Source organism: Musca domestica, unplaced genomic scaffold (assembly GCF_030504385.1).
Source record: "Musca domestica strain aabys unplaced genomic scaffold, Musca_domestica.polishedcontigs.V.1.1 1, whole genome shotgun sequence".
NCBI classification, from domain to species: Eukaryota; Metazoa; Arthropoda; class Insecta; order Diptera; family Muscidae; genus Musca; species Musca domestica.
This window is the reverse complement of record NW_026712114.1, coordinates 34,091,839-34,107,791: the sequence shown is the minus strand read 5'-3', so window position 1 is coordinate 34,107,791 and position 15,953 is coordinate 34,091,839. Positions and strand designations below refer to the sequence as shown.

Sequence of the window (15,953 nt, the reverse complement as noted above, 5' to 3'; positions counted from 1 at the left end):
ATGGCAAAAATCATCCAAATACCGAATATTGTAAGGTACCGTTTTATGGGGACTAAACCAAAACGTGGACCGATATATCTCATTTTCAATACCAACCATCCTAGACACAATACACATTGTTCTGCTCAATTTTGACGCTCTACGTCAAATAATGTGGGCTATATCGTAATTTCAACAGACAGACAGACAGACGGACATCGTTGAATCGACTTAGAAGTTTATTCTTCTAAGAGTAAAAAATATTAAATTCGGCCAGGCCAAACTTTTAATGCCCTCCACCTTAGGATAAAAGAAACATTAGAAGAAATGTGGCAAAAAACATTAAAATGCCGAATATCGGGAGGTATCGTTATATGGGGCCTATACCAAATCGTGGACATTTACATGCAATGTTTCGCCAAAGAAGCTAGAACCCATTATGACTCACAAATACCAATCTTTAGACAAATCAGTGAAAAAATGTGGCAAAAACCATTAAATTACCGAATATCGGGAGGTACCGTGAAATGGGGGCTACACCAAATCGTGGACCCATACATGCAATTTTTCGCCACCGGAGCTGGAACCCATTATGACCAACAAATACCAATTTTTAGACAAATCCGTGAAAAAATGTGGCAAAAATAATGAAAATACCGAATATCGGGAGGTACCTTTATATGGGGGCTATACCAAAACGTGGACTTATACATGCAGTGTTTTGTCACACGCACAGGGACTCGTTATGACCTACAAATACCAATTTTCAGACAAATCCGTGAAAAAAATGTGGCATAAATCATCAAAATACCGAATATCGGGAGGTACCGTTATATGGGGACTATACCAGAACGTTGACCGATATATCTCATTTTCAATACCAACCATCCTAGACACAATACAAATTGCTCTACTAAATTTTGGCGCTCTACGTATAATATAATAATGTGGGCTGTATCGTGATTTCAACAGACAGGCGGACAGACAGACAGACAGACGGACATCGTTAAATCGACTTAGAATTTTATGCTGATTATGAATATATACTTTATGGGGTCTACGATGAATATTTAAAGATGTTACAAACGGAATGACAAGGTGGAGGGTATAAAAATGCAACAAAGCCAAATGCCATAATTTTTACATTTTTTATTTTAAATTTTATTTATTTTTAGAATAAGTTTAGATTTGTTCGAATTGATCACCTTTGGCACGAATTGTGACCTTCAAAAGGCCAATAAAACCGTCACACTCTGCCCGAATGTTGCTCTGCGGAATTTGGCCCATTCCCGGTGAAGCGCTTGCTGGAGGTGATCGACACTTTGGTACTTTTAGTGCCAATCTTGCTTTTCCAAATATTCCAGACACAATAGTCCAACGGATTGGTATCCAGAGAATTTGGTGGCCATTGTTCGCTGGAAATGAAGCGAGGATCCTCATTTTGTAACTATTTTTGGGTGCCTCGTGCTGAGTGCGATGGTGCTGTTGGAATGTCCAAGGTCTGCGGCAAAATGTTTGCGTGCCCAAGGCTTTAATACACCCTCCAAAATATTTTCGCGATAATATTCGGCATTTATTCTGATGCCATGGTCGATTAATACTAGCGGAGAGCGACCATTGGCTGTTATGGCGGCCCACACCATCCCCTTGGCCGGCGCTTGAGTTCTGGTAGCCAATCGAAGGTGCACATTTTCAGCTGACCTCTTTGGCAAGTCAACACGATCACCTTGTTCGTTTACAACCTGCTGGACAACGAACGTTTTCTCATCGAAGAAAACCAAATTCGGCAGTTCACCACTTTCGGCCAAGCGAAGCTCTTTTGAATCTAGTTTCTTTCTGTTGCGGTGTAAGTTCTTGAACTTTTTGGAATTTCAATGACTTTACCCTGAGCTCATTTTTCAATATTTGCCGAATGGAATATTGCGTATGTTCAGCTCACCAGCCATTTTTCGGCCACTGCGACGCATGTTTCGATCAAATCGCTTCTTTACCAGTATCACGGTAACGAGCGATGGTACGACACACAAAAGATTTATTCACATTTTAATGCTGGAATGCTCTAACGATAGCCACTTGTGGTTTTCCAGCTAATTATAAAGAAATCACACTATCACGCTTGAATTCCATCACGATTAATTTTTTTTTCTGGAAAATTCTCATCAAAATGCTTTTGCAAATAATATAATGAGCTGTCAGTCGGACGAGTGACTTAGAAATGACAGCAGTCTAAAGTTAGTTGCAGTTTTTTCATCTCACCCTGTATTTGGGGAAAACGTGTGTGTTTTTAGGCTTTATTATTCTTGTTTATATTCATATTTGTTTTCTCAGGAGACGTTTGTATTATTTTCTACCAATATATGATCATATCGTTGTTGTTATGCTTGATGTTCCCTCACATTCTAATACCATGGATTTCAAAACGTTTTTACTTGCTGCTCATATATTTTGTTTTGATATTTTCTAACTTTCGTGTTCTATTTTTCCCCTTTCTCTTTACAGGCAGTCTCATTACAAAATCCTGGCGTTCCTATATGGATGAATTGGACCAACAAGCCAAACAATTTAAATTCAATGCCGAACAACTCGAAGTGGTCTGCGACAAATTGGCCCACTTGTACCAGGATAAGCGCAAGGCCAAGAAGACATACCAGGAGGAGCATACAAAAATTTCCGCCAGATTAAATCATGTAAGTCGTATGTTTTTATTACAAATTCCTGTTTACAATAGAGTAAACTATTATTAAAAAAAATTAGAAACAAAGCCGTGCAAGCCGTGTACGTAATATTGTTAGTGTCATTTCTCAGTAGAAACATCCGTTCTCTTATGTCTTATTTTTCTTTACGTTGTTTTTTATACCCTCCACCATACTATGGAGGGTATATTCATTTTGTCATTCCGTTTGTAACTCCTCGAAGTACTCATGTCAGACTCAACAAAGTATATATATTCTTGATCAGCGTAAAATTTTAAGACGATTTAGCCATGTCCGTCTGTCTGTCTGTGTGTCTGTCTGTCCGTCTGTCTGTTGTAATCACGTTATCTTTCGAACAAATTGAGATAGAAGGCTAAAATTTTGCAAACGTGTATATTTTGCCAGTAGGCAGGTGAAGTTCGTAAATGGGCCATGTAGGTCCAAGTTATCATATAGCCCCCATATAACGGTACCTCCCGATATTCGGTATTTTGATGATTTTAGCAACATTATTCACCGGAATTGTTGCAAATTTGGCATTTGAAGTACGAAATGGATACTACAGCCTAAGACAGAAAATTATCTGTGCAGGTCCACGTCTTTGTATAGCCCCCATATAACGGTACCCCCCGATATTCGGTATTTTGATGATTTTAGCGACATTATTTAACGGAATCGTTCCAAATTTGGCATTTGAAGTTCGAAATGGATACTACAGCCTAAGACAGAAAATTGTCTGTGCAGGTCCACGTCTTCGTATAGCCCCCATTTAACGGTACTTACTATATTCGGTATTTTGATGATTTTAGCTACATTATAAACAGATTTTTCTTCAAGTTTCGCATTTAAATATTGTAATGACTTATGACAAAAGTTGCCTATGCAGGTCAACGTCGTCGTATAGGCATTCGGTATTTTTAAGATTTTAACATAATTTTTAACGAATTTTATTTAATTTTTTTTTTTTTTGGAAATTGCCAAATTTGTACCGAATGGTGGAGGGCATTAAAAGTTCGGCCCAGCCGAACTTACAGCTTGTTTACTTGTTCTTTTCTTCATTTCGAATAGACAGGCATAAATGAAACCACAAAACTGTTAGAAATACCATAAATCGGTTGATGTGTCATGGCCTTCTAATCTACGGCCATGTGACTTGTCATCATTGAGGCTTGGGTACAAAAGTACTTAGAATCGGTGGTAATACTAATTTGAATGAAGCTTCTATATCAAAACATAAAATTCGTTATAACTAACATTAATTCAAAATTAGAAAGTTCTCCAAAAATATTGTTTCCTCAAAGTTTTCGGAGAAAATTTATTATTTCACTGCGGACGACACTGACTAGACCCATAAAAATCTCTTATTAATGAGCATATTCAACGGCAATGAGAAAATATTGAAAAATATTAGAAAATTCATTTTCCACTTTGGCGATGATTCAGTGCCACTTCCCAGAAGAAGCATGGCAAATGCTATCCTCTGGCGAAAATGTACTCTCATGTTTGCCAGCAACAACTCAAACATGGTGTCTTGGCAAAATAGAAATAAATTATTTGTCCATTAGAGGTTGTTTTTGGGGCCAGGAGCAAAGTACAACAGCAACCTGGTCATGGTCATAAATACAGAACAACGCTGCAACATGTGTGCACGAACACGACTACCAACCCGACCAACTTCCTTCCACCTACAACCAACTAACCAGCTTTAGAGGTTTTTCATGATTTTCTTTGTTTAAAATGTTCATGTGTGTGCCAGGGTGAGTTTTTGTTGGAAATTACTCTAATAAACGTAAAGTACTACCATTAACGTAAAGATAGGTTAATATCGGACCGGACAAGATTTCTTGCCTGGACATGTCATGGCACAAGTGAATGCTTGACTACATTCTCTCCAGTGTGGTGGTCAACATAGCCACAAGTAAAAGAAGGGGGGAGGTTGCATGTAAACACTCGATGCATTGACCATGAAATATTGATGTAAAGTCGGTGCCGAACAGGTTTCCTTCTAAAATTCTACGAAGTAAGTGCTGCTGCTGCTGCTGCTTCATAGGTTTGCTTAATGGTGTTGCAAATGTGTGTATGTGTGAGTGCCTGTTTTGTAGATAATTCCATATCATTGAATTTTATAAGTTTATGATTTATGATATGCTGAAATGACCGAAGGGTGGCAAGGGCGCTAACAGGGGGACACAGAGGAAAACACGAAACAACATGGAGTTATAAGGAACATGAATATGTTCAGAGATTTATGTGTCGATTGATTAACCCTTTGAGGAGAGCTGTATAAAATGCTCGATTCGAATTTTTATCTCAGCAAATAGGATTTCTGAAATATTTACACATATTCTAAATGCATAGATATAGCGTATACACTTTATCTTCGCCGTATAAGTTACGTAGATACATTTCCACATTATGTAGATTACTTAGATATTATCTGGTTTTTTAGATACATTATCAAACTTATCTGGTTTGTTAGATACATTTCCGTGTCATGTAAATTATGTACGTACATTATCCACATCAAGGAAATTACTTAGATACATTCTCCACGCCATCGAAAGGACTTAGATACATTGCCCACGTTATGAAAAGTATGTAGATATATTATCTACTTCAAGGAAATTACATAGATACATGAGCCATGACCTGGAAATGAAGTAGATACGTTATCCACGTCATGGAAATGATGTAGATACATTACCCACATCATGGAAATGACTTAGATACATTATCCACGACATGGAAATGAAGTAGATACATTATCCACACCATCGTAATAGCTTAGACACATTATCCACTTTATGAATATGATGTAGATACATTATCTACTTCATGGAAATGACTAAGATACATTATCCACGACATGGAAATGAAGTAGATACATTATCCACGCCATCGTAATAGCTTATCCACTTTATGAATATGATGTAGATACATTATCTACTTCATGGAAATGACTTAGATACATTATCCACGACATGGAAATTACTTACATGCATTATCCACGTCATAAAAGTGATGTAGATACATTATCTACTTCATGGAAATAACTAAGATACATTATCCACGACATGGAAATGAAGTAGATACATTATCCACGCCATCGTAATAGCTTATCCACTTTATGAATATGATGTAGATACATTATCTACTTCATGGAAATGACTTAGATACATTATCCACGACATGGAAATTACTTACATGCATTATCCACGTCATAAAAGTGATGTAGATACATTACCCACATCATGGAAATAACTTACATACATTATCCATGACATGAAAATGAAGCAGATACATTTTCCACGCCATGATAATGTATCTAAGTCATTTTGATGGCGTGGATAATGTATCTACTTCATTTTCATGTCATGGATAATGTATCTAAGTCATTTCTAGGAAGAAGATAATGTATCTACATCATTTTTATGACGTGGATAATGTATCTATGTCATTTCGATGGCGTAGATAGTGTATCTAAGCCATTTCCATGATGTGAAAATGAATCTATATCATATTCTTGATCTACAGGGTGAGATAAAAAAAAAAACTGCAACAAAGTCAAACGCCATAATTTTAATTTTTTTGTTAATTAGCAAAAAATGTCAGAAACGGCTTAAAATTTTAGAATAAGTTTAGATTTGTTTGAATTGGTCACCTTTGGCACGAATTATGGCCTTCAAACGGCCAATGTAACCGTCACACGCTGCCTGAATTTTCCTCTTCGGTATTATGACCCATTCCCGGCGAAGCGCTTGCTTGAGGTGATCGAAACTTTGGTATTTTTTAGTGGCAACCTTGCTTTCCAAAATACTCCAGACACAATAGTCAAACGGATTTGTATCCGGAAATTTTGGTGGTAATTGTGCGCTGGAAATGAAGCGAGGAACCTCATTTTGTACCCATTCTTGGGTGGCGCATGCTGAGTGCGATGGTGCTGAGTCCTGTTGGAATGTCCAAGGTCTGCGGCCAAAATGTTTGCGTGCCCAAGGCTTTAATACACCCTACAGAATATTTTCGCGATAATATTCGGCATTTATTCTGATGCCATGGTCGATTAATACGAGCGGAGAGCGATCATTGGCTGTTATGGCGGCCCACACCATCACCATGGCCGGCGCTTAAGTTTTGGTGGCCAACTGAAGGTGCACATTTTCAGCTGATCTCTTTGGCAAGTAAACCCGATCATTTTGTTTGTTTACAAATTGCTGGACCACGAATGTTTTCTCATCTCACAATATCATCAGCTGTCCCTGGAATAATTTTAACAGCTGTCGAACGAGTGGCTTAGAAATGACAGGAGTCTGAAGTTGGTTGCAGTTTTTCCATCTCACCCTATAAGTACAAATTAGTTCTATATGTTATCCACGCTATCCGGAGTGGTGCCCAACATTATTATTATCTACATTATCCAAATGAGTATTATACATTATCCGCGTTTTCTAAATAATATATAATACTCATTATCCACGTTATCCAAAGTAGTACCATACATTATCCGCTTTATCCAAATGAAGGGTATACATTATTCAAGTTATCCAACTGTATTTTTATATTATCCACTCTATCCAAATGAGTATTATAAATTAAGCACGTAATACGAATGAGAAGTTTAGATTATCCACGTTATCCAAATGAGTGTTATGTAAATTCTAGAAATATGACTAAATTATTTAATTCCTCTCTCGGATTATCCACTTTATCCTCCAAAAGGTTAAATCATGCAGTATGTTACAAAGAAACAACTCTGCAAAAAAAGCGAACTTTTTATCTCGTTCCTTCGCTCATTCATGTTGCGGTTGCTCGCTCGTTCGCTGGAACATATTTTTTACAATTTTATGGAGCATTTTCGTTCGTGCGGTGTTGTTGTTCGCCATTTGCCAAACATATGTCTGATGTTTGCGCTTAATGTCGTTTATGATTCAACGTTATTTATTGCAAGACGGACGGACGGACAGACGTAGAGACAGACAAAAGCAGCATTAAAATGTATTTCTTGTAATTTCGACCAGCAATTCTATTTCTTCTTTTTTTTTGGGTGGAGTTGAATATTTTTCGAGCTGTTGCCGCTGCAGCGCATATTTTTCCATTGAAAAAAAAAACCTTTTTGTCCATGCTTTAATTGCAGTCTTCTGTTGGTTGTTGCAAAAATCCACCCCTCGCCTCCCCCTCTCTACCTCTCGCTTTCAACTTGTAACAAACAAAAGTAAAAATGCCAAACCGAAACCACATGTCCCGCACCATAATAAATTGTAAGCGATTAATTGTTAAAGATTGTTAACCGAGAAGAAAAAAGAACTACAATAACAAAAAGGACAATGACATTGTTGCAGTTATCGAAAAGAATAAGGGGTGGATTTTTGCTTTGATTGGAAATGGGCAAAAAAAAAAAACAAGTCAAGCACTTAACAGGCCGGGTCATTGTTTGTTTGGGCCCACCATAAATGTTGAACTTACCTTAATGTCCTTTATTCTTAATCGAAGTCATTTACGATTTTGGCAATCCCTTGTAATTACGAAGCAGGACGAAGATAAAAGTCAAAACTGTTGAAAGTGTTCTTAATTGTTGGAGTAGTGAAATAATGTTTTTGCTGTCATCAATAACCATCCCCCAACCAATCAGCCAACCAACCCCCCTGCCTGTCAATGACGTTGGTTTTAATGTTAATGACTGCCCGCTAACAAAAGCGGGGAGGGCGAGAAATGACATGTGTGTTTCATCTGTGGAATACGTGCTAAGATCTGCCTAGATATATACGTGGCATCACTTGCCAGTCTACAATATCAACCACAGCCAATGTAATTTTAAAACTTAATACTAAAATGTATGTATTTATATGTATGTGTATGTGTTTGTATGTATGTAATAAAACCGCAAACTTGTGCCCACAATAGAACATATGCCTTATCATCCTCGTCATATCGTCGAATGCCTCGTGATATACCAGAGTGAAATTCGTTTGATATTTTATTTTTAACGCCTTGCCCAAGTGTTCTATGGGCAACAGAGGATCTCCAAATCTTCTATAGACAATAGAGGACCTACCGGTCTTCTATGGACAATAGAGGAGCTGCAGGTCTTCTATGGACAATGAAGGACCCCAGGTCTTATATGAACAATAGAGGAACTCCATGTTTTCTATGAACAATAGAGGACTTCCAAGTGTTCTATGGGCAACAGAGGATCTCCAGATCTTCTATAGACAATAGAGGACCTCCCGGTCTTCTATAGACAATAGAGGACCTCCCGGTCTTCTATGGACAATAGAGGAGGTACAGGTCTTCTATGGACAATAGAGAAGGTATAGGTCTATTACGGACAAAAGATGACTTTCAAATCTTCTATGGACAATAGATGACCTAAAGGTCTGCAATAGAGGAACTTTAGGTCTTCCATTGACAATAGAGGGCCTCCAGGTCTTCTACGAACAAAAGATGTCCCTCTACGGACAGTAAAGAATCTACAAGCCTTTTGTGAACAATATAGGACCTTCAGGTCTTCAATGATTTATAGACAATTGAGGACCTCCATGTCTTCTATGGACAAAAGATGTGCCTCCACGAATAGTGGAGGACCTACAAATTTTCTATGGACAATAAAGAACCTCAAAGTCTTCTATGGGCCTACATAGACAATTTTCTGTCATAGGTTAAAGTACCTCTTCAAATAGGAAATATTAAACAATGCCGGTAAATAATGTCGGTAAAATCATCAAAATACCGAATATCGGGAGGTATCGTTATATGGGGCTATACGAAGACGAGGGTCTGCATAGACTGTAGAAAGTGTCGCTAAAATCATCAAAATACCGAATATTGTTGGGGGGCGTTTAACATTTGTGTGCTATACGATATCGTGGACCGATATAGTCCATCTTCGAATTTGAATTGCCTGCAGACAAAAGACTGATCTGAGGAAAATTTTAGCTTCCTGTATTAATTCGTTTTGACTCTAGCGTGATTACAACAGACGGTCGGACAGGGCTAACACGTCTTGGAATTTTGCACAGATCAAGAATACAGGATGAGATAAAAAAAAACTGCAACAAAGTCAAACGCCATATTTTTTACATTTTTTTTTTAAATTTTATTGAATGAAAGCAAAAAAGTGTCGGAAAAAGTATCAAATTTTGAAATTAGTTTCGATTTGTTCGAATTGGTAACCTTTGGCACGAATTACAATAGTCCAACGGATTGGTATCCGAAGATTTTGTGTGGCCACTGTGCGCTGTAAATGAAGCGAGGAACCTCATTTTGTAACCATTCTTGGGTGGCGCATGCTGAGTGCGATGGTGCTGAGTCCTGTTGGAATGTCCAAGGTCTGCCGCCAAAATGTTTGCATGCCCAAGGCTTTAATACACCCTCCAGAATATTTTTTGGCGATAATAATCTGCATTTATTCTGATGCCACGGTCGATTAATACGAGCGGAGAGCGACCATCGGTTGTTATGGCGGCCCACACCATTACCATGGCCGGCGCTTGAGTTCTGGTGGCCAACCGAAGGTGCACATTTTCAGCCGACCTCTTTGACAAGTAAACACGATCATTTGGTTTGTTTACAAACTGCTGTACAACGAATGTTTTCTCATCGGAGAAAACCAAATTCGGCAGTTCACCACGAAGCAACTTTTTAGCTCTTTAGAGTCTATTTTCTTTCTGTTGCGGTGTAAGTTCTTGCACTTTTTGGAATTTCAATGGCTCATGTTTTCCCGAGCTCATTTTTCAATATTTGCCGAATGGAATATTGTGTATGTTCAGCTCACTAGCCATTTTTCGGCCACTACGACGCGGGTTTCAATCAAGTCGCTTCTTTACTTTTCGAACAATTTCTGCTGATGTTGCTGTTTTCTTCCGTCACTTCCACGTTGGGCCATGCTACCAGTATCACGGTAACGAGCGATGGTAAATGCTGGAGTGCTCTAACGATAGCGACTTGTGGTTTTCCAGCCAAACATAAAGAAATCACACTATCACGCTTGAATTCCAAACAACATAACGAGTTGTCACTGGAATAATTTTAAGACCTGTCGGACGAGTGTCTTAGAAATGACAGCAGTCTGAAGTTGGTTGCAGTTTATTTATCTCACCCTGTATATCATATGGCTAGGAGTCAGACTGATTCTACTCTTGCCGGGCACTCTATTAGGTTTTGTCCTGAAAATTTTATTTTTTTTTAATTTTTATGTATTTTTTTTTTCAAAGATTTCCTTTTGGCCAAAAATCTACGTCTGACTATTCAAAATCGTGGATGTAATGTCTTTCCGTGAAACCATGGATCGTGATGGTATTCAAGAATTTCGAGGCCCGAAAAAGCATGGTTTTTATAAAAAATACTACTCATATGATCGGTGATGTACCGATATTTTCTAATTTGACTTTTAAATCCTTCGGAACGAAACACACATAATTACATACCATTGCAGAGGTTAGCTTATCAATTATTTTTTTTATACCGTACACCACAAGGTGGTCAGGGTATTATGTCTTTGTCATTCTGCGTCGATTTATACATGTCCGTCCGTCCGTCTATCCATGTATTTTTGTAAACAAAGCACAGTTCGCATTTATTGCCCTATCCAGATGAAATTTTGCACAAATCATTTATTTGGCCCAAGGACGAACCCTATTGAAATTGGAGATAATCGGTCAAACATTAGATATAGCTCCCATATATATCTTCGTCCGATTTGCCTTTTATTGTGCACCAAACGTGTAATATCAGTCCGAATAGTATGGAATTTTGCACGTACGATCAGATTGAACCTTAAAATAAGTATGCCAAATTTGATCGAAATTTGTTCAGATATAGCTATAGCTCCCATATATATTGTATATCCGATTTGTTATTTTTGTCCTCCGTAGCCGTAATATGCACTCTGTAACAACAATATTTGGGGAAATATATCAAATACATCTCAGAAATACATTTGCTAAATTTTATCGAGATCGGTTCCGATTTGGATATAGCTCCCATATATAACTTCGTCCGATTTACCTTACATTTACCTAATATTTGTCCAAATTAGATGAAATTTGGCACTTACGACCGAATTGAGTCTAGAAGCTTGTATGTCAAATTTGGTGAAGATCGGTTCAGATATAGCTATAGCTCCCATATATACTGTTCATCCGATTTGTCATATTTGTTACCCACAGCCGTAATATGCACTCCGTAACAACGATATTCAAGGAAATATATCAATACAGCTCAGAAATATCTTTGCTAAATTTTATCGAGATCGGTTCTGATATACATACATATTTTTATCCGATTTTAAATTATTTGTGAACCAAATGGGCAACACAAGTCCGAATTTAAAAGATACAAATGCTTCGGCATATTTAGTCCTTTGAACTTTAAATTATTTATTATAATCATAGCGTGTATGATTGAATTTTCCCATAAAAACTTTTATTTGTTATGCGGAGCTCTACTAAATTAGAAAAGTGGTGTAGGGTATCATAAAGTCGGCCCCGACCGACTTTAAGACTTTCTTTACTGGTTTTTGTTTTTTCATTTGCAAATTATAACAGACGTGGGTAGACGTCTGTTATAATTTTGCAAATTTGTTCCTACAAACAATCCCTTATCGTTTTTGATTTTTCTTTCGCCCAAAAAAAATTGTTTATAGTTTGCAAAAATCCATTTAAAATAAACATTGTCTCATATTAAAAACGCGCCAAATGAAATGTCAGTTCAAGCAGAAAAATTAAATTTCATGGTTATGCATTTGTTGTTGATGTTATGTTCTGTGTCTTGGTTCTGAATATATTCAAAGCAATCAATGTTTATCTGAATTTTTGTTTTTGACTGCAAACATTTTTCAAAGCCAACAAAGCACAGCACAGCACCGAAAATGAAAATAAATATTGAAGAAGCGAAAAAAAAACAACAAATCTGAAATCATTGCTAAAATATGAGAACGCGATTTTCAATATCACAACATTAATGTTTTTTTTTTTAGTTTGGATGGGGAGGGCGGAACACAGGGATTACATATACAAATTATCCATTTGACCATATGTCATTTGGGTCTGGTTGAATTTGTTTATAAAACTGATTGGGTTGGGAAGAGATGAATGCTGAGGAGAGCAGTTGCCTGTTAGCAACATATGTTTTTGTAGCTGAAATAGAAAAGAAATGTTATGAGGTAAATTTTTGTTAAAACTGGTGAAAACTGTTGGTTCTCCAGGTTTGGGTTTTCGATGAGACGGAATTTTCAGAAATTCGAACTTCGAAAGGTGCAAGAAGAGAAAATGTTGTGAAACATTGAACGAGCGATAAAATTTTGTATTTTTCAAAAAAATTAAATCCGTTAATAATTCTTTTAAAATCTTAGAAATACCGAATGTAGCCGTTATATTGGGGCATATATGACGACATGAACCTGCTTAGGCAACTTCTGTCATAAGCCATTAGAATATTCAAATGCGAAACTTGAAAAAAATCGGTGAATAATGTAGCTAAAATCATCAAAATACCGAATATCGGGAGGTTCCGTTATAAGAGGGCTATACGAAGACGTCATAGGCTGTAATAGTCATTACGATCTTCAAATATCAAAATTTGAAACAATTCCGGTGAATAATGTCGCTAAAATCATCGAAATACCGAATATCGGGAGGTGCCGTTATATGGGGCTATACGAAGAAGTGGACCTGCACGGACAAATTTCTGTCTTAGGTTTTAGTATTCATTACAAACAAACAGATAACAAATTTGAAACATTTCCGTTGAATAATGTCGCTTAAATCGTCAAAATACCGAAAATAGAGAGGTACCATTTAATTAGGGGTTATACCAAAACGTTGACTTTCATGGCCCATTTTCAACGCCAAAAGTCCTGCAGACATAATATACATTTGACAGAGGAATAGACGGACAGACATCGCCAAATCAACATATAATTTTATGCTGATCAAGAATATATATACTTCGTGGAACCGGAAATGTATATTTCGAGGTGTTACAAACGGAATGACAAACTTATTATAACCTCCATATTATAGTGGAGGGTATAAAAATATTGGGATGTGTGACATACATGGTTGCCCATATTCGACAGACCTTTGGGCCCATTCCAATCAACGAGGCTTGTCCGCAGGCAACATTCTTTGCGTCAATTGAATTTTGTACGGGAACAAATGCAAATCAATGCGGATAATCCGTTGTAAAGTGGACCGAGCCATGACGAACTGCTGAGAACGGCGTTTTTGGGATGTTCTTGGGGATCTCTCAACACTGGCTCGTACGGCAGCGATATTCTCGGCCGATCGCCTTGGTATCGCCTTTTATATGGCCTCTTCGGATTAGAAAGAGCCTTACCAGTCGAAAATTTTCAGAGCGCTCGCGTGGCGTTTATTGGTTCATGGTAAAAATCTGCTTGGACTGACGCTTCAAACGCGGTATGCCATTAAGCGATGTAACATCTCTGTCAAAAGTTATGGCGTTGCCAGATGGGTCCGTCGAATATGGTCAACCCTGTATGAAGAGAATCGAGTGCTTACTTCGCATTTTATGAGCTTCATGATTATTCAAAGTGTGACCTCATTTGTAGGGGAGGTAAAAGAAGATGTGGGTCGATCTTGTGTTGATAGAATTATCCCATTAATTCTTTGAAAGGATTTTGACTCTAATTTCGAGTTTTATGAGCTTCATGGTCCGTTGTGGGGGAGGTACCAGATATCGGCGCACTCTTTTTGGCACCTCCCCCACAAAAAGGCAATAAAATTTCGAATATCCATGAAGCTCATAAAACATCCGATTCCATTCAGACTTGGTAAATTTCCATCAACACGATGTTATAATGATGGTAGAGATCGAATCATTTCTTCTGGTACTTCTCCCACATTGAGTTCAAGATTTGAAAAATAAAAAGATCAAAGAAAGCCAATTTCACACATACTAAGGAGTGGACCGATATTGTCCATCTCCTAACTCTATCTAAGTTTGATAATAATATTACGTTGTACCAAGTTTGGACCAAATCGGGTACTCCCTTCGACAGCTATTGTGCGCACCAGCCAGACAGACGGACGGAGGCACATCGCTAGATCGACTCCAAATGTCCTGAAACGGATTTGGTCCAAAGAGACTTAGGGTCTACAACCGTAATTTCGATGAGGCACGTTTTGACCGTATCAATGGCTGAGGGTATAATAATGTTTTTATTTTTTCCTTTTTCTCAATTTTTAAATGAAGATTCGATCTGATTTTTATATATTCGTTAGTCAAATATTTCGAAAGTTTTTTTGAGATAATTTTATTATTACTAACCTTAGAGGCCGACTGTATCCCTTTGAGACAGAAATTAACAATTTTATTTAGAATTCAATCAAAATTTCTTAAATCATTCAAATGGAGGAAAATCCACTTTAATTTTTTTCTCCGAACCACTGATTGTTGAAATTGCTCCTGACTTTTTTTTATTGTCAATAACCCATATGTCTATTAATTAGAAATAAAAATGAAATCATGACACTATTTAAGCAAAACTAAAAACAAATCCACAATTTTATTTGTAGTCTGCACAATGTTTTTCCACCACCCCACAAACCGAAATATTTTACGGCTTTTGTTTAAACAATTTTCCCCATCATTGCTGACTGGCCGGATTCGGGTCAATATCGTATTGAATATTTTGTTGCTATTTGCTTCTTTTCTTTTCATTTGATGAAATGTTTATTTATCATTTTTGTTGTGGTTAGATGTTGTTCCTGTTAAGATTTTTTTTTTCGTTTTTGTGAATAATAAATTTTGATCTAAATTTAATGAACTCAAAACAAAAGACAGACCAAAAGGCAGCCTTGCCATTTGAACTGATTTGACGTTATTATGGGCCAACAAACAGCCAGAACAAAAACTACTACAGATTGTATTTTGTCTGGTGATGCCGAAACTGTTCTGACCACAGATGGTGTCCATTTATTTGGTTTTTATTAATATTTGAATTTTTTTTGTTAATTGTATTCATTTAACATGTGAAATGAAAATGAGTCAGCATCATGGCATGGCTAAAAGTTTATAAATCTCGGATGATTGGACTGGCTAAAGAACATCAAAATCTTCAAATTAAAACATGTTAATGGAGAAATGCAAGTTAAAACGTATCAGCTGATATTACCGATAGCATTGTATGAGATTTACGTTTTTTATACCCTCCACCATACTATGGAGGGTATATTCATTTTGTCATTCCGTTTGTAACTCCTCGAAATACTCATGTCAGACCCAACAAAGTATATATATTCTTGATCAGCGTAAAATTCTAAGACG

General features: G+C 37.1%; 1 protein-coding gene across 2 annotated transcripts in view; it reads left to right on the top strand.

Moving 5' to 3' along the window:
• The window catches only part of LOC101892481 (tyrosine-protein kinase Fer), a 180,895-nt gene that overhangs the window by 34,871 nt on the left and 130,071 nt on the right, over positions 1-15,953 (top strand). For both annotated transcript variants that reach the window (XM_059122027.1, XM_059122025.1), the window contains exon 3: positions 2,479-2,666. In XM_059122027.1, the coding sequence (XP_058978010.1) occupies positions 2,479-2,666 (188 nt within the window). The remainder of the gene's footprint in view (positions 1-2,478; positions 2,667-15,953) is intronic.